Source organism: Stigmatopora nigra, chromosome 8 (assembly GCF_051989575.1).
Source record: "Stigmatopora nigra isolate UIUO_SnigA chromosome 8, RoL_Snig_1.1, whole genome shotgun sequence".
Taxonomy (NCBI): Eukaryota; Metazoa; Chordata; class Actinopteri; order Syngnathiformes; family Syngnathidae; genus Stigmatopora; species Stigmatopora nigra.
The window spans coordinates 9,336,720-9,356,329 of NC_135515.1; the positions used below are offsets into that span (position 1 = coordinate 9,336,720).

The 19,610-nt window shown below is 36.7% G+C and overlaps 1 protein-coding gene across 3 annotated transcripts in view; it reads left to right on the top strand.

Annotated features, from left to right (window-relative positions):
• Window positions 1–19,610, top strand: part of LOC144200886 (calsyntenin-2-like) — a 105,545-nt gene that overhangs the window by 76,041 nt on the left and 9,894 nt on the right. For all 3 annotated transcript variants that reach the window (XM_077723259.1, XM_077723261.1, XM_077723260.1), the window contains 5 exons: window positions 2,217–2,402; window positions 3,812–4,069; window positions 4,892–5,013; window positions 14,386–14,548; window positions 18,317–18,483. In XM_077723259.1, the coding sequence (XP_077579385.1) occupies window positions 2,217–2,402; window positions 3,812–4,069; window positions 4,892–5,013; window positions 14,386–14,548; window positions 18,317–18,483 (896 nt within the window). The remainder of the gene's footprint in view (window positions 1–2,216; window positions 2,403–3,811; window positions 4,070–4,891; window positions 5,014–14,385; window positions 14,549–18,316; window positions 18,484–19,610) is intronic.

Here is a 19,610-nt window from a genome sequence, read left to right on the forward strand (position 1 = left end):
TCACTTGACTCTGTTGCATCATTTCACATATTAGCTAACCACAAATTTAATTTTAAACAAGAAAAATGGGCAGAAAAGATTGCAGAGGTGTCCCAGATTGCTGGCAAAAAGAAACGTTCTAGGTTCATGATGAACAGCTAAGTTATGAATGATGCAATGAACCCCTTAAAAATGTCTTAAATTTATTTTTTAAACAATGAAAGGTCAGAATTCTGAGATAAGAATCTTGGCCTCCATTTTTTTATTCAGTGGTCCTAATCCTTTTCTGTAAGAAACTGATTCTGCCTGCTATGAGGGACATTTGCTGTGAACCTTTGCTGTGAAATGAGGTGAAAAAAGGAGCAAATGTCCTCCTTTCAGCTATGACTATAAAAGGAAGAATTGATGAAATAGCAAAGGACATTGAGGCATAGTTGTTGGGGAGTATAAAGGATTCCCCACGGTACGAAATTCAAGTGGAGAACTCTACTGATGTTGACTACAAGGCAATTTTGCTCATTTTTGTGTGATACATCTTCCAGGAGGATGTTCACTGGGATTTATCGTGTACATTAATTTTGTTAACCAACAACATTGGTGCTAGTAGTGGGCAAACAATTCCAGGGCTCCCATTGACTGACGGTAAATTGTTGGCATGCAAATGTGGTAAAATGTAATTCAATGTTACACAAATTCACATGAACAAAACCATTTCTCTGCAACTTAAAAACACAAATAGTATAGGCATCAGGTTAATAAAAGCATTTTATTTTTAATTCATTATTAAAAAGATAAAGTTGCAGTTATAAATCCACAAATGTGAAATGTTAATTTTGGTTTACTAGATTGTATGAATTTGTTATGCCTTAGCGACTAACTCAGTATTGATGACAGATCTCTGAGATTGTGTCATCGAGGAAAGTCAAATGCAGTTGACGTGTGCTATTGATCCAGGAAGTAAATTGTGATGGCATCCCAAGTGTCACAGTAGCCACCTGTCAGTCAATCCAATATAATAACACATCTAAACCAGCAGTCCCCAAACTTTTTCTCACTGCAGACGGTAAAGATCTTCCTAAATTCTCGCTGACAGCCGTATGCGGAGTGCGACAACTTAAGACAGAAGTGTGGAGGTGAAGGGGGCTGTATGTTCCACGGACAATGTGGAAGACCAAGTGTCAGTGTCAATTATAAGTAGTTGTAGGGACATAATAATGAGAATTAATATTATCTGAGCCACACCTGCTTCGCAGTCCAGACGCGTGTGTTCAATATATGCACATGAATCTGTCTGGCTGTTTCTCACATTCAAAGGTAAAACTCCTCTTTCATCTTAAGACATCATACTTATGTGATATCTCAACTGCAACATTGATAAGGACAAGTGGCATATTGAAATTAGTTCATTAATAATCTTATTTTTATATTCCTACCATTTTGTTCCCTTTTAGAGTGTAGACGTCTTCCGTTCAGCATAAGTCTTGTTTCCATCTCACAGATAAGGTTATAGCCTTCAGTAATCCCAGTCAGCAAATATTAAATCAAAGTAAAAGACAGGTGCAGCCAATGAGGTGAATGTTTGAAGTTGTGAACATGGCAGATTCAACAGAATGACGACCATCAACTCTTCTTCCTCTCCACACTCAGCACTGTTTGATGTCCCTCTTTCAGCTTGGAAGTGGTAACACTCTCCATTGCTGGGTGGATGAGTTGTTATTCATTTAGGTGTTCTTATGTTAGGGGGAGCAAAAACAAAGAGGCGGACCAAACCAGTGTTGGATTTGAGGTTGAAATCTCCAGCGAGATGAGCAGAATCCAGGCTCTTGAGCCAAGATACTTTTCCATTTTATCCGTTTGTTGTTGTTCATGGAGAGGCTAAGCTGACAATCACAAAAGCTGGAATAAAAACAGAATGAAAGGATAAGCAAAAACATCAGTACAACAGAGGATAACACCATGACAAGAGGAAAAAAAAACACAGTTGAATAGGCCCCATCTTACTCAGAATCCCAATGACAATAAGTGGTTTAGAAAATGATAAAGTATTTCAGAGAGCATTTCACTGAAAGGTCTACTCCAGCTGACTTGTTGTCGCCAACCCACACACACAAACTTGTACTATTTTATTAACAGACATACAATTTCATCAAAGAGTCACAAAGCCAATTTTACTTTGAATCTAAAACAAATAATTATATGTTTGGTGTTAGATGTTAACAGTGCCTTTCTTTTCACAGGTTGGAACAAACGAGTTGACTATGAACCAGGAACAGGAAGTAAACCATTGTTTCCTAAAATGCATCTGGAGACTTGTGGAGGGCCGCTGTCATCTCTGCGAACTACAGTGGATCTGTTGACCAGTCACATTAGGAAAGGATGTGATCGTGAGACCTACACTGAGAAATCCATGCAGAAACTTTGTGGTTAGTTCGACTGTCTCTCTTTGTTTACAAAGTACAGTGCAGGTTTAACTGAAATATATTTAACATTAAGTTAGTTTTACGGACCTTTTCCCAGCTAAAATCGAATTGTGTAATCCAACAATGTTTGATTTGACTGGTCCTGCTGTGCCTTGGTTATATAATCTGAAAAGGGGCTAATCTGCTGTGAAATGGATCTAAAGGCAACATCTGTGCAGAGCATAGAATTGAAATCCATGGTACCCTTATTGATTACAAAATGCAATGGGAAAGGTTTTGCTGTGATCACCATTTACAGATTCATTTGTAGGTTTATTAGATGACAGTATAACCAATGGTGTATTGGTTGGGTACATGGATCAAGTAGGCATTATGAAATAAGGTTGATGTTTATTACAATCGCCACTCTCATTGAACCACTCACTGTGCGACAATTGACCAATATGTTTAAAAAAAAGGTAGGAAAACAAAAAAGATAAAATTCCGCTGAATGTGTAACAGCTGCTGCAGTCTTTTCCCTGGCTGCCCAGTGCATGCATGGTTTACCACTAAATAATCATTAGCAGACATCTAATAATATGAGTGCAAGAAAATACTTTGTAATTGCCATTTCATTGGCTAATCAATTTTAGATTATGTACAACAACATCGGGGGGAAAAAGCTGTAGTAGTGTGCTGGGAAAGTCAATGCAGATAAAAATTTAAGAGTCTAATTAGCAGAGTTTGAATATTGAGGTTTGTCTCACATAAGACATGATACACATAGCAGGCAAGTAAATCATCAAATGTGGTGTTTTTTTTCCCAGCTAAAATGATCCGATCTGTAAGAATTGTTTTATCATAGTTTGGCAGACATGGTGTGTTTACATTCAAATACTCGGAGGGCATGGCACAAATAATGTTTGACAAGGTGACACATGCAAAGACTTTTCCAGACTCAGCATATTGAGGTTATTGTCTAATGTATGCCGATGATAGAGTTACTTTTTTAAAGGGAATATTTAAATGGAGTTTGACTCAATAGAATGCAGTGATGATGAGCACTTACGGGGATATATAAAGGTCATGCAACCAAAGTAAACAATTTATGTGATTGGATGCTTCATCCTGTCCTTGCTGCATGTCTTTTGTCTAACTTTACAACCCATAAACAGAGTGATGCAGTCTCTCATTACAGTGGTTGACTCAGACCTCTCCTTTCAAAAGTCATTTTCATTCGCCATGAATCAATAGTCACATTCTCTATCAATCCCACACCATTGATTGTATATTAAGCTGTGCCATCTGCTTTACTCAGTAAAGTAATCATACCCAAGGTTGGGATAATAAACGGCAGATCTATTGGGATTCTTTATGACACTTCTCATCTGTTCTTCTGCTAAATCTCTCTTTTCCAATGGCAATCATCGCAGGGGCTTCATCGGGTAGCACTGACCTTCTGCCGGCTCCCTCCGCTGCCACTAACTGGACAACTTCACTGATGACGGATAGTGGGAAAGACAGCGACTTGATATTCAAGTTTGATGGTCATCAGGCAGCTAAAATTCCAGACTGGGTGGTGCCCCAGAAGTTGATGGACCAGTTTACAATAGCAACATGGATGAAGCATGGGCCAAGTCCTGGTCTCAGGGCTGAAAAAGAGACCCTTCTTTGTAATTCTGACAAAACAGGTATGTTTAACACATGAAATCATCTCACATGGAGAAAACATATACACAGTATAAAGACATTTTTTTCTGCCATTATCTTATGGTTGCATTCTCAGTGAAGAATTTATAGTGTTCCCTGTATTCATCACATTTGCACATTTCTAGTCATGAACAAAACATAAAACTTTATTGTGGGCTCTTGCTACTGTTAAAAATGTCTGCAAATTTCATGATCACAGCTGTTTTGCTGTATTAACATTGTTTATGACAACTGCTCCAACATATATAGAACATAAATAGCTTTCACAATTTATACATTTAAATAACAATTGAAGATGACAACATAATACTGAATACGGCCCATCGGATGAGTGGTTAGGGCCTCAGTCTCACAGTGGGGGAACTGAGTTCAAATCCACGCCGGTCCACCTTTGTGGAGTTTGCATGTTCTCCTCGGGCCTTAGTGGGTTTTTTTTCGGGTCCTCCGGTTCCCTCCTACATCACAAAGACATGCATTCAGGCATGCTTATTGGACATTCTAAATTGTCCCTAGGTAAGAGTGTGAGCCTGATTGGTTGTTTTTCTCTTTTTTCTTTGTCTCTAATTTAATTGTAAATTTTAACTATAAAGAAATTAGTTCTGCTGTATGTTTTACCACTTTCCTGAGACACTATGTATAGTGTTGTTAATTTGTTTGATTATGTATTTGGAATGGGGCTGTATGACAGTCAGCAACAAAACCTCAAACATTGCTCCAGGCAAGATTTTCTGTAGGATTTCTGTTCCAATGGTGAGCAAATGTGTTGACATTTTCCAATCTCATCATTTTTTTCTTTCCTACAGAGATGAATCGTCATCACTACTCACTATATGTCCACAATTGCCGACTAGTGTTTCTCCTAAGGAGGGACTTTACTCAGATGGACACTTTTAGACCTGCCGAATTCCACTGGAAATTGGACCAGGTAAGAAGCGTTCAGTCATAAAAAATAATTTGTAGGCCACAAATACACTCAATATACAATAATGTCTATGAACTATACATACTGCATTAGTGTAGTCATGACAAGTTGGATCATTCCTGTAAATGCTCTATTAGGGTCTTAATGGCTGTGACTTAAATGGCCTCTGTAATGCCACAAACATTGGCAAGGGAAAACAACTACTTAGTACGTATTGTTTTTGTTAGTTTTTCAATTAAGTATTGATCTTTTAAAAACACTCATATTTTCCTTTTACAAAGGAAGTATATGATGTCAGCACTTAAGGAACAGAGGAGGTTTTCCTCCATAAATATCCATTGAATGTTATCCTCTTTGTGTGTGTGCGTGTGTTGGTGTGTGTTTATACATATGCTATACACCGTGGAACACACCTCTTGACTGTTTTAATCAGTCCGTGTTTGTGAAGGAACTCAGCCCATTTTCTTGTTCGGTGGACCATGTGACGGTGCCTGTAAGTGTAAACTTAATTTCCCGCTATACTCATGCCACAGTCAAATGTTTCACTAATTTGTAAATTAGCAACCACTGGTGTGGGCGTGCATTGATATGACTTCTGCTTGATATGAGTGGTGCTTTTAATAAACAAATTGCACTCCAATAACATTTCAAGTTTTCAAAGGTTGGAGTGTCGCCGAGCACAAGCATTTTTAACTCAACTTTGATGTAGAGACTTTCAGTTGACTACAGAAGATGTTGTTCAAAAAGCACATTTAATATATCAGTGATTATTTATAAATTGGACCAAAATAGAGTGATAATTTTGAAAGTTAATTAAACTTGTATTTTCTTCTCCAAAAATGACGCACAGTGAGCTTATGATTTAGTAATAGACCACCTCCATAAGTTCAGCAAATTTAGCTCTTTTAAGAGAGTTTTCAATTACAGTTAATTGAGAATTAATTTGTTTAGTTTTATTCAGACTCTAATGAGCCAATTGAAATGCATTGAGTGAGTGAAACACACAAATTGAAACTTTGCAAGACATCAACAACAACCTCACATTACTGTATTTAAACAGTCACAAGATAGTCCATGCAGTTTCCTCGTTGATTTAGAATGAATTCCAATTGACTATAGAGGCTGCAAAATTGTGCCTGTATTCTTTTTGTTCGAAAACACTGCGTTGCAAAGACACCTATGGAGCAGGAGGTGGTTGTATGAATGCCCTTATGTTTGTGTTGAGTGGACAGCAGCTGCCTGTTGATCAAAGATTCCCCCTGAAACTCAGATAGGTCACCGCAACACACCAAAATGAGGATATCAGTTCCGAAGGGAGATGCACAGCTGAGCCTAAACATCCAGGTGCAACACCCACGGCTAATTTTATCAGATAGATCACTTCAAAGATCCGACACTCGCTTGCCAACTGTGCATGCATATAGTTAGTTTCTCATTAGGAACCTAATCTAATTTCACACAAAGAAACGTCATCATTTCTATTATTTCGCCAAAGGTTCAAGTAGTTCTTAACAAATCAACAAACTTCTACAAATTTCAATTGTGAGAGCTGAAATTTAATGCAGCTTTACAAAGCGATTTACTGCTAAATGGGCAGGAGGTTTGTCTGTGGTACTGTCAGTGTCGCCACAATTACGTGTAGAAAGTAAAGTTGTGAATTTAGTTAGAATGAGGGTACTATTGCAGCAAAACTATCTGAAAATGCGTGCCGAGATTCTAAAATACTTAGCATGAGTCACAAAAGGGTAACTCGAGTCACAGATGAAAACGTCGGGTTAAAAATGTCGAGTCGCAAATGTATATAACTCGTGTCGCACAACTATAATCACAAATGTGCAGCTTGTTCATTCATTCATTCACTTTCTGAACCGTTTATCCTCGCACCATATATTATAACAATATTAACCTATATTACTATTACTACTATATGCTTATTTTAAAATACTGTACTGTATTGTTCTGCACTATCAGCCGATACTCTTTCACCTGCTTTAAACCGCGTGCCTCATTTCTAACCTAGCATATTTTTATAGAGTTTTGATTAAAGTTTATAGTGCAATGAGCCATTGCTGATGACGCAATAATGACTATTATGATGTAAAAGTCCTGGTTGCACATATTAGTTTGACCTGCTGGAAATTGCTATGTTGTATCTTTTAATGGCAGTAGTTTAAGGTAGCACAGCAAAGTGTCTAAAGGCCCATTGTATTTACCATGATTCACTGCTTTTTATAGCTTGCTTTCTTTGCTCTGGGCATTATAGCCAGAATTTTATTGAACTGCTTAAGCTTTTGCGTTCGTATTGACTCTATGCTTGGGGCTCACCCAAAGTCTCAGTCTTTAAATGCATAATTCCTTTCAAGCAACTCAAAGAACTGGCTGTTCACTTGTTGTTGGCAAATGCAATTGCACACACTGTGGAAAATTTGGTTTAGTTTGCTGATTTTGAAATCAAGCAGCCTGGTAGACTGGTGGTTAGCACATCGGCCTCACTGTTTTGGGTTCGAGGGTTCGATCCCAGGTGGGTCCTCACTGTGTAGAGTTTGAATGTTCTCCTGGGTGGGTTTTCTCCAGCTACTCCGGTGTCCTCCCACGTCCCAAAAACGTGCATGGCATGCTGATTGAACACTCTAAATTGCCCCTAGGTATGAGTGTCTGTGTTCTTGTGCTCTGCGATTGGTTGGCCACCAATTTGGGGTGTCTCCTACCTGGTGCCCATAGTTGGCAGGGATAGTCTCCAGCACCCCCCAAGACCATTGAGAGGATAAGATGGCAAAGTGAAATTGTTTTCTTGACAACCTTGTGACTCGGCTTGTTTCGACACAAAAAAAAATGTCACTTGACCCAACTCGGCTTGACAAACTTGTGATGCGGCTTCATTTGACATAAACTCGTGACTCTCCTTGACTCAACTTGAGTCGACTTGACCAAAACAGAAAAGCTTTGGGGCTTTGCTGGAGAGGCAAACAAATTGATTTGCAACTCGCTTGTGACTCTGATCAATTGTCTTGTGCAATTGTATGCAACTGAAGGTGCTTGACATAGTAGAAGGCAGAAAAGATGATTGGGTTTTTCATTTTTCTACTGCAATATCCATTTGATGCCTTGTCACTTGTATTATGAAGAAATTATGTGCCACCTTTTATCATTTTTTCCTTAAAATAAAGATTAGTGCTGTGATTATTTGCTTTTTAAATAATTTAGTACATTTTCTAAAACTGACTTAATTTATTTGGTTCAAGATGAACCATGGCCAATTTGACAAATATAAATGTTGTCAAGCAGTTAAAATGAGGCTTCAAAATAGTGGTAAAAAACAACCCAACGTATTGGTCTCAAATGCCATAAAAGCCTCTACACACCGCATGAGAACTACTTCAAAACGATACTGTCTGAAAGGTATTGGTGGCTGGAATAGAGTCTTTCCCAGCGTGGCGTCACAGCCCATGCACTACAATGACAAGAGCACAAATGAACTCAATAGCAAACACTACTAGGATTTGTAACAAAATAGGTCACATAAAATAATGCACTCATTTTCCTGTGATGTAAGTGAAAGAGTGTAATTGTATGCTAATTTAGCCCCAACCAATATGTATCTGGATAACTGAAATGTTTATAAATATGTTTACTACAATAGCTTGGTAACTTAATACTGACTACTTAATTCTCAGTCTTGGAATAATTTCTTATCAGTTATCTCCAAAGATCTACATTATGTATGAGGAAACATATTTCTGGATACACTTTTTACATTTTTAATTAAAATAAATATGATGTTGACATGAATAAAATCAACTGCAGAAAGCAAATGCATTGTAAAATATATTCCTACCATATTTCGTAGTATTGAGTAAACAAACAATGAGAAACTGCTGTTATTTGCAATTTTTCATGTTAATCTGAAACAAATGCATCTCCTTTTATTAATTTACATTCTCTTCTATAGCACTGGTTCTTTGTCTTTTCTTTCCCATGCATTTGTCTTACTTTTGGGTCAAATGACAGTTTTAAACTGCCATTCTAGACTTCCCTTTCCACTCAAATAGTTTTTACCGAGAAAAGTTGAAGTGCAGCTCAAGTTGTGTTTCCAAATGGCTGAAGCACTTCCTGGAGGGCTGCTGTCAAACGTGTGCAGTGAAGATTTATTGTGCACATCCCACCCTGACCTTAAGCGTGGTCTGAAAAAAGGATAAGAACAGTTGAGTGGAAGGCTGTTGAATATGGTGGAAGAGTACCAGAGGTGCATGTGTTGTCAGCGCTTAGGTAATCAAGAGCGGGCGTGTGATGGATGCTACATGTCAGTAGGCAAGTTTGCACAATGTTTATCTGAGAGTCTGTCTCGTTCTATCTCTTTGCTTCAGGTTGGGCGTTGCAAGCCAGGAATCATGTTGTCTTGTTGTTCCATAGTCTCTCAAACGCATTGAAGATGGTTAAATCTGAATGTTGAATGTTTTTAACGGACTAGGCATGAATAAATAATGAAATTGGACCATAATATACTCATTTTGTGCTTTCAAACGGTGATTGCGGTCAATCAAATGGCTTAGATGATAAACTTAAACTACGTATACCACCCATTTAAAACTGAATTCTACGCAAGATCATCTTTAATAAAGACAGCACAACTGGATGGTTGGTATGTGATTTGATACCCGCATTGTGATTACCTAAAACTGAATTATATATCACTGTTTAAAATTCATAGATGTGTGGCTACCAGAGAGTTAATTATTGTACAACCGGCAAGTTCAACAGGGCACAAAGACAAACTGACCACTGGATGTGGCGGTTTTTGCAACATATACAGTTGATATGTGGATTTGATTCATTAATTCTAAGTTTGTATTAAGATAATTTGGCTATTAACTCCTGTAGCAGCTTTGAGTGGCTATATAATTGTTATACTAATGAGTCTGTTTTACAAGCTGCTAATTCATAGTCACCTTCAAGTATAGCTCTCTGAAATAAGCAGAGAAAGATAGAGACACAGCAGAAATGGCTGCTCTCCTATTACTCTCATTTAAATGTTTCTTCTATTTTCATACACTGCACACTTGGTTAATTAGGATTCCTTATTAAAGTTGGTCTGTTAATTCCTTGCAAAAAATGTTTTATTAAGATACTTCTCATGTTTTCCCCCCAAATTTTATCAAAGAATGGTATAACTCATTCCTTATTTAAATCTCACGCATTATATTAATTAAAATTATACCATGGGTTTGTTGTGTCTTGTCAATCATATTGTATTGTCTTCAGATTTTTTAACATACAGTACATTGAAAAAGTAGTTTTTCGTATTTTTTTTATTTGTTGTTGTCTAAATTTGATTTCCCCCCCTCCCAGCTCCCACTTCTTTCATTTTTCATCTGCACTCTACCCCTATTTGTCTCTGCCATCTCTCTGGGCACAACCTTTTCATCTCAGACCACCTTATCTATTTTTCTTCTTCTATCTATCTCTCTCTCTCTCCATCTCTCCTCTTTAAGATAGCAGGATGAGTGCAGATATACTTTGAACTCCAAAGGATATGAGGCAACCACTGCCACAGTCAGGTTCTAATAGACAGACAAGAATTGAGGAAAGGGGAGCAGATAAACGAAAAAGAGTGAGATGAATGTGGGCAGATAGCATTTTCTGTTTTCTTCTCGCTGCCAAGTGCCTCGAGAGATGATGAAAAATCTTTGATGTGCCACGCTTTTGTTCCCTCTTGCTCTCGTTCACTTTTTGGTTTGTCCTCTGATTGTTACCGCTTCTTATTCTCCGTTGCTTGCAGGAATATTTATTTTGTTTGCCCTTTTCGTCAGTGGATTTGCATCAGGCAGAGACATGGGGGATAATCAGGGAATACAAACGTTTTTGCTTTCGTTAGATATATGATTCACATCTGCACTACTGAACAGCTACTTTGGATTTGAAAATGTTTTGCTCACAATTAATGCTGCTCAGTTGATGTTTATGTTTAAGAACAACTGTGTTTGAGCACAAACATACTCATCAAATCTGCTTTTGTGATATACCTTTTTTTTAAAACAAACATAAACCAAACACTCTAACAGTGATCAATTGATTTTAGCAAATGAATATGGCTTTCAACAACTCTACATTTTTGTGATATTTGAATATGTTGTGCAGGATAATGGTTTTCCCGTTTGTTCCCATTTTATCCTACATTCCTTCCCAGCATGCACACCTGTAGTTGCAAGACATTTTTCCTCATTAAGTTGAGATTTCTTAGCTTACTGTAGTACATTTTGGCAGTAACACATACCTTCTGTATGTCCTTTTTGTAATTTTTTACATTGGTGAATATATACTTACATATATCTGAAATTACATTTGCTATTGTGATATTGTGACTTTATAATCATTTCAGATGTGCCAAATGCATAAACAGAGAATTGTGGGAATTTTTTAAGACGATTTATCAATGTTTAATTTTTACTAACTGAAGGCTAGTCGAGGCTCCTGTTGTTGTGGTTGTGTAAACTATTTGCTTTTTTTAAAGTGTATTCCTTAATTTTTTATGGATGAATTAAGATTTTTACAGTTGTTATATTCCAGGTATGCATATGCATTAATGCACGTGGCCCCATTTAGTATTTTGGCTGACTTATTGTTCCCTGCAGTTTAGTAGTCACGTGGTAGAGGGAATGTGTGCTCATTGGCTTTCAGCCTGTAGTAACACATTTGTGCTTGTTTTCATCCGAAACTAAATTTTAGCAGCAGTTTGTCGAATTTTTGTATCAACAATATGGTAGGGTGTCTCTCTTCCACTTTTTACCATCTTGTTACATGAAAGTTGCTGGTGCAGGTTAAAAGGTTGAAGGACTCGCTGTGAATTTACCATCTTGCGAGGTAATATAAGAGGTGTAACTGCCAGAGTATGAAATTTACCACCCGAGACTTACTGCCCTCTTCCCTGCACGTTAAAAGCAATTATCACCACTAATTTAATAATCTCATTCCACCTGTGAAAAGTCTAATTTCTGCAACGTTCCACTTCCATGAGCTTTTCCTAAAAAAAGACAGAAAAATAGATCAACACTGAAATATTGTTATGCCTATTATCATAGTCATAACAATATTTCAGTGTTGATCTATTTTTCTGTCTTTTGACCAAGGAGTGCTTGCCAGTATGAAAATGACTGTACACATGGGAAGGATTGGCCTTGTGTTGAACCACTAAACAAAAAAATCATAAATCTGGTGAACGAGTGTTTTGCACGTCAGATTCACAGTTCTTGAGTTGAATTTGACATCACCTAGACTTTGACATAACAAAAACTGAACAAACAAAGGAGGAGGCTGTGACACAATGAACTATTTCAAGGACAAGACAAAAAAAAAGGCAGACCTGACGAAAAACACAACAAAACATGATACCAAAATCGCAAATACATGCTACATGGTAGGGTACTTGAACACTCTAAATTTCCCCAAAGTATGACTGCGATTTCGAATGGTTGTCCGTCTCCATGTGCCCAGCAATTCAGGGTGTTATCTACCATTCCCTCGAGATCCTTGTGAGGATAAGTTTTTTGCAAAATGAATGAATTAATTTTATAAACTCCAATTTCATCATGTAGATCATGGAGAGTTGAAAGTTTTTTTCCTCAAACAACAATACCAACTTTATTGATTAGCACTCACATCTGTTTTGCCAGCATGAGCTTAGCCTGAGATCACTGCAGTTCAAGTGTTGAAAGACTGACCCATATTGAATGAGAGGAGCTGACAGGATGAGGTGAATCACAGCTCAATTAGTATTGACATTGCTGTGGCAAAACAGAAAACAAAATTATGCAAAACAGAAATTACAAGCATGAGTGTGCTTGTGAAATCAGTTTCATGGTGAAAAAAAAATAATGGTCAAGGATGCTGAAGAGTGGCAAAGTCAAGCTTCACTCAGCAGAGGGTCGAATGCTAATCTACTGCAATTAGCATCATCTTTTCATCACATGGCTCCAAGTCTATGTCTGCTACTATTTTCCTGGTGTTAATATTTGCGTTGTGTATATGCACATTGCTGTGGCTACTGTGGCTGATGACGTACCATTACACAAAATAAGTAATGGATAGCTGGTTCTTAAAAAAAGTATATTTATATAAAAGCATATTTTAAAAGTTTATGGTTAATTCCATGCATCCTTGAGCTCAAGAGCAATTGAACTTAGCTAGGCCAAGTTGTCCGCCGAATGTAAAACAGGAATTCACTCTTAAATCAGCTTTAAAACTTCTTCCATTTATGGATGATGGAGGCCATTGCACTTGCTGGAACCTTTAAAGAACCATAAATCTTTCTGCATCCTTCCCCAGATTTTCCTTTGACTCCATGCATGGTGTTTGCACACTGACATGCACTATCAACTGGTTGACCTTATATAGACTGATCTGCACCTTTACAAACTATGTCCAATAAACAAAATGGACCTTAAATTCAACTGTATAAACACCTAAAGAATTATCAGTGGAAACGAAATGAAACAAAGCGCTCTTTTTGAAATTCATAGCAAAAGATGTGAATACTCATCTAGAAATTACTTTTGTAGTTCTTTAATTTTAATAAATTAAGCCCTGCAAAGAAAAACATACATGCTGTCATAATGGGTCATATTGTGTAGTATATTTTGGCATGTTAATAAACATTTTGATAATGCTGTAACATAATAAAATCTTGAAAAAGTGAAGTGCTATGAATACTTTCTGGATGTACTGTATTTCGTAGCTTCAAGGAAGGAGAAGAAAGAGAAAACAATGCATGTACAGCAATAATGGCAGTGCTCTGTAATCTTTGGTTGCAGACCCTTTGGCAGTGATGACTCCTTATATTTCTTATAGCTTCTACAAGAACTTTGATGAAGATGCTGTCTTCTCACACTTTTTCTTTGAAATAATTCACTTCTTGAATGTTTGGAGGTTTTTAAGATGACAAACTTCAGCTCTCAGCAAAGATTTTCAAATTGTCTGGAATCATTTTGATTTGTTTGATTCCATTTGTCTTATTGGAGAACCAATGATCTTTGATTTTTTTTATCACTGCATATGCCATGTTGCTCTAGATCGTGATACTTTTTGGACTTCATCATTACTGTAATATGATCAAGGTTACTACTACCAGATATTGCAAAGCATCCTATTAGCACTATGGATCTTCTACTATTCTGAACCGAGTAGAGGGTGTTCTTTTCTCTTGTACATTTCAATGCACTGTCCAAAAACAAACAGTTGGTGTACCTTGCCAAATACCACTATTTTCGTTTCATCTTTCCTCAGAACGTTTTTCCAGAACATTTATATATATGTTACATAATATACTTTAACTTCATGGGTGTGAGATTGTTTGTAATGTCTACTTTTTGCATTCTCTTCCAGATCTGCGACAAGGAATGGCATTACTACGTCGTAAACGTGGAGTTTCCAGCTGTGACACTTTATGTTGATGGAGTGACATTTGACCCCTACTTGGTGACAGACGACTGGCCCATTCACCCTTCACAAATTGATGTGCAACTAACAGTTGGCGCCTGCTGGCAAGGTGATCACAAATGCTCTAGATCCATTTCAACACTTTAATTTTTGGGAAAAAGAACAACACATTGTTTATTGTTAAATATATTTAAAGTCAGCTAACATATGGTTAACACTCCTAATCAGCATTGTGAGGAGTACTAAAAGAAACTTCCAAGAATGCATAAGAAATAAGGGTTTCAATATGGGGGGTTTTAAATATAATGACTAATTGCAGGCTGAGGCCAGAGTACATAATCATTAACAGGATGTAAGATGAAAAAAATGTAAGTAATTTACATTCCCTTCACCTTCAATGTGATAGAACCAATTCTTGAAGACTTTGAAAGGCTTATATCATAGCAAAAAGACTGGTTAAATCTGTTTTAGAGTGGGCACAACTTCCTGACCTCTCAGCATGAAGTTGCCCCACTTAAATGCCCAACACGTTGGATATTATTATTACAAAAATATTAATAACTGAATTATAAAATGAGAAATAACTGAATTTAAAAAGAAACTCATCTTGCAAAGAAACAGGGCACCACACAATACTGTATCTACTGGAACATTAATCCATGATAGAGAGGTTGTGTTGCATAAGTCATCAGTTATTAAAGCCAATCAGATATAGGCGCGACGTACTAGCATGCAGGGAGTAAATTATGTATTTTTCTCCTCTCTTTTCATTCCATTTCTTTTCTTTTTTCTTATTTTCGACCCCAGAACTTTGAGGCCAAAATGCTAAATTTACATTCTAAATGACTGATTCAAAAATACTCAAAACATTACAAGCTCGACTAAAACTACTAAAAAATATTCAGCCATGTATTTTCCAAGCTGCTTATCCTTAAAAAGAGCTGTGGGGGTGCTGGAGCCCATCACCGCTATCAATCTGCAATAGAAATGAGCAAACAGTAACAGTGGAACTAAATAAGCAATATTGTCAACAGTGAGCCAACATGAAATAGAGTTCATACTCTTTGATAAACATGTCCTTCACCATAATATACCTAGCCAGACTGTAACATCTATGAAAAGGAAGGAAGGTCTCTGAATTGCGTCATGAGTGTTCAAAATAGCATCGAGATCTGAAGGTCAACAACTGGTTTTGAGTGCACCACACTTAGTCTGGTGGACAAAAAGCGGCAGTTTTCATGTTAGTTGATGGTCTCTTCATTGAAATTATGAATCATGAATGATGAACAAAACAACAGAGAAAATGTGTTGTTGTTTGGCATACAACCTGTTCAATATATAAATTAAGTATTTGTAATGTTAAAGCGTAAGTGTGATTTTAAAATTTCTTTCAAATTGACTTTTTAGTTAGGCCTTAAAGGAAAACCTTTCAGATGGAGTTATTGTATACAATGGTGGAACATAGATCAACTTAATAGGTCATAAATGGTGCTTTTTTTTCTTAGTTTTTGGCAGTTCAAGATCAGACAGCTGGTAAAAAGCAGACTTATCCGAGAAAAAATTGGCTTGTCAGATGGTTAAGTCTTCAAATCCGCAGTCTATGGCTGCCAATGACTTACAAAAATGAATTAAAATATACAAAATATTAATATATTTACATGACTAAGTCCTCTGATGAACATAAATCAATGCAGAAATCACCAATTCCGGTCGTCGAGGGCACGTATCCACTCTGTTTGCCATGTTTGAACAAACACGGATTCAAATGATTTATATTTACATCTCTAGTCATAATGTATGTTTGCCATTGTGATGTAAATCACAAAATTGCATTTTCATTAATAGTTAATGCTAATGAAAATGTTGGCCTACTTTCACTTTGAAATGTATGCTCATAAATCCAATACCTTCCCTAAGTTTTAATTAAAATTAGAATGTAAAACTGGCAATTAATGTAGCATTACTTTTTTATTTCAGAGCAAGAACAAAGACATGACTATATTTTTGATACCTCATTGTTAAGGGAGTAAGTGAGGCATTTGCTCAATAGTTTTAAATGAACAGCTATAAAATATACTTAGCCTCTTTTTGAGAACTAATTGAACAATCTGAATAAAGTTATACAATTAAACTGTCCTCTAAACTCATAGTTGACACTAATCACATTAGGGTAATATAAATGATACGTTTACAACAAGAGTACAGTTGATTTCATATCCCAAGTAAGGCCTCATGGTGATCCCTCACCTCAAATAAAATACAGATTAGGTGTCCTTTGTCTCTTTCAACTGCAGCAATGGTCCTCCTTGCATCATTCTCTCCAAAAAAAGGTGTGAATGAAAATTGAAAGTCTTAATTAAGAAGGATTAAATATATGTTTTGGAGTTGAATCTCACAAAATTCTAGTTCTAAAGCAATACTGACATTTTAACAAAAGACATGAGCCACCTAAGATTCCCTTTTCAAAGCACTTTACTTTATATTTGTTAATGGCACTCCAACTTGTAGCTACAGAATGTAGTTCATCAGCAGCAAAATAAATTAATACATAAAACAGAGAGCTCCCACCATGGAAATATGTAACCAGCATAATAATTTCCTAAAGTAAAATAATATCACAATGTAGTGAATTATGCAATAGTTAATATTTGACAAGGCTATTGTAAAGCATTCCAAAATAATTGGCTTTTCTCGATCATGTTTTATCATTCAAGTCGTCAAACAAACGAAAAAAGGAGAAAGTGCCAACTACCACCGTAACAATCATGAAAAAGCCATTAGTAGTGTATTGAATTGAATGCCTTTATTGGCCTTATCCGAGTGCAAAAAAAATGTAATGCGTCTTCATAAAGTGCCCACATAAATTAGTAGTCATAAAGAGATGAATATACAATAAAAATAAGGTGAGATTTTGGGGAAAAAAGCATCTGATCAAGGTAGATATGATGTTTCAAAGTACAAGTTTAAATTTGCAATGCTAAGACCAAAGTAAAAGTCTGAGAACATTACTTTTTGATATGCATCTGGCAGTATTATGGCGTTTTACACATAGTGCAGTGACAGTTATATGACAGTATAGGAATCAGGGGAACACTAGTGTGTAGTTTAGTCCCTGGTTGTTTAAAAAATCGAGAAAAAATGACTTTTACTTTATTTGTTGACAGGAGTACAAATAGGAAAGCATGATAAGACAAATGATGGTTGCAAGATGAGCAGAAAAGAAAATGTCAATTTAAAACAAGCTTGCTTTTTTTGCAGCTGTGACATTTTAATTATATATCTTGATGCAATTTCATGCCTCATAAGCATTAACTGGCCAGTCAGCATTGTTTGATGTGAATAGTTTCTGTCATGACCACATCAAGTAAATGTAATTGAAAATTATCACATTCCTCAGATGTATACTATGAAACTTTCAGCTTGCTGGAACAAAACCATAGCCTTTCATTAGATGGTGATTAAATCTGTATCAACCCACCATTAGAAGCTGAGAACAAGCATTAATCAGTTGTACATGAATGTAAATGTGAAATAATGGCCTGCATTAAATTATTTTTTTCTGCTGATGAAAATGAATAGCATTCATCACTAAACTTGGCTTAGTCAAATATACTAATATACCAACATTATATAGCAGCATTCACATGAATTATGAGTCTTTTCTCCCAGAGGATTTAAGTAACTTGCAATGCACATGAACTAGATTAGAAATAGGAATACTCAATTATATTAATTTACCAGTCAATACATGTAATATCACTTATCCTGCTTCTTGTGCGTGTGTACAGATATTTTCTTAAGCGCAAATGAAAGTGTGACAAACAGATTTTAATATTGACTGTCGACTTTACATTTTTGTCTATTTGTTCACGTGCAGGTGGCGAGGTTACCAAGCCAAGGTTTACTCAGTACTTCAGGGGCAGTTTATCTGGAATGACCATCCGACCAGGAAAAATTGAGAGTCAAAAAGTAATTTCCTGTCTGCAGGCTTGCAAAGAAGGCCTGGACATCAACTCCCTTGAAAGCCTGGATAAGAGCATCAAGGTATGCATTACGGGGGTAACACAGCAGTATGAATGTTAATTGGAACTGGTTAATTTTGTTAAGTCACTATACTAATTTTGAAACATTGGATTAAATGGCTGGGCCCCCTGTTCTTGACTGCCAGGTTCGGTTGGTTGGCTATTTCTAAGAGACGTATTTATCACTTTACTTACAGATCAGCTAGAAGAGTTATCTTGCTATCCAGCTATCTGTAATTTCTTCTTTTTATCCTTCTATATAGTGTATCTTTTACACATTGCCTCAGGTGTTAAAGACAAAAGATGGACAAAACAGGGCTATTAGGGAGAGAGAAAAACAACTAACAAACTTGTTTACGATGTGTTACTTAAATTTAACCAGCTTAAGTATGTCATTTGAATCAGGGGTCCCCAACCACCGGGGCGGGGACCGGTACTGGTCCGCGAGTCACCTGGTGTCGATCCATCAGATAATTAAATACTAACGTTTTCAATCCCACACTTCTACTCAAAATGAAAAAGCTGTTATAATAATCATAATAATGCTAGGGATTTATTTTTTGCCTTCGAGGATGCCATCTGTGGAACATACAACCTCCTCCACCTCTGTCTTTAGTTGTCATCCTCTACATACATCGGTCCGCGAGAAAATAGGAAGAGCTTTACCGGTCCGCGGTGACAAAAAGTTTGGGGACCACAAATTTTGTATAACCTGGAATAGTGACGAGCAAAGCACCATGAGAGAAAAAAGAAACACTAAATGAGGGACTACAAGGATGTAACGAGCATCTGCAGGAGTATATATATGTCATGATGGGGAAAAAAGAAAAGTTTGAAGGGGAAATAACGGGCATGATAGAATTTGAAGACCCTTATGGTGCTTTTAAGTGCCAAAAATCAGCAGACCAGCAAAACACCTTTCAAGGAAGATTGGACACAAACAACTATGTTCAAATTGCACATGCAGCAGACCCAACAAAACTGTCTATCTTTTTCGTTGGTCTACTTTTTTTGTTTGTGGAAATCTGTGCACACTGACAAAAAAGTGCATGAAACCCTCCATTTGTCAACGTAGTATGCCTGTAAGTGTTTAGGTGGTAGCACCAACAACACCTGATTTTTGTATGTAGCGTTTTCCTAGATTGAGTG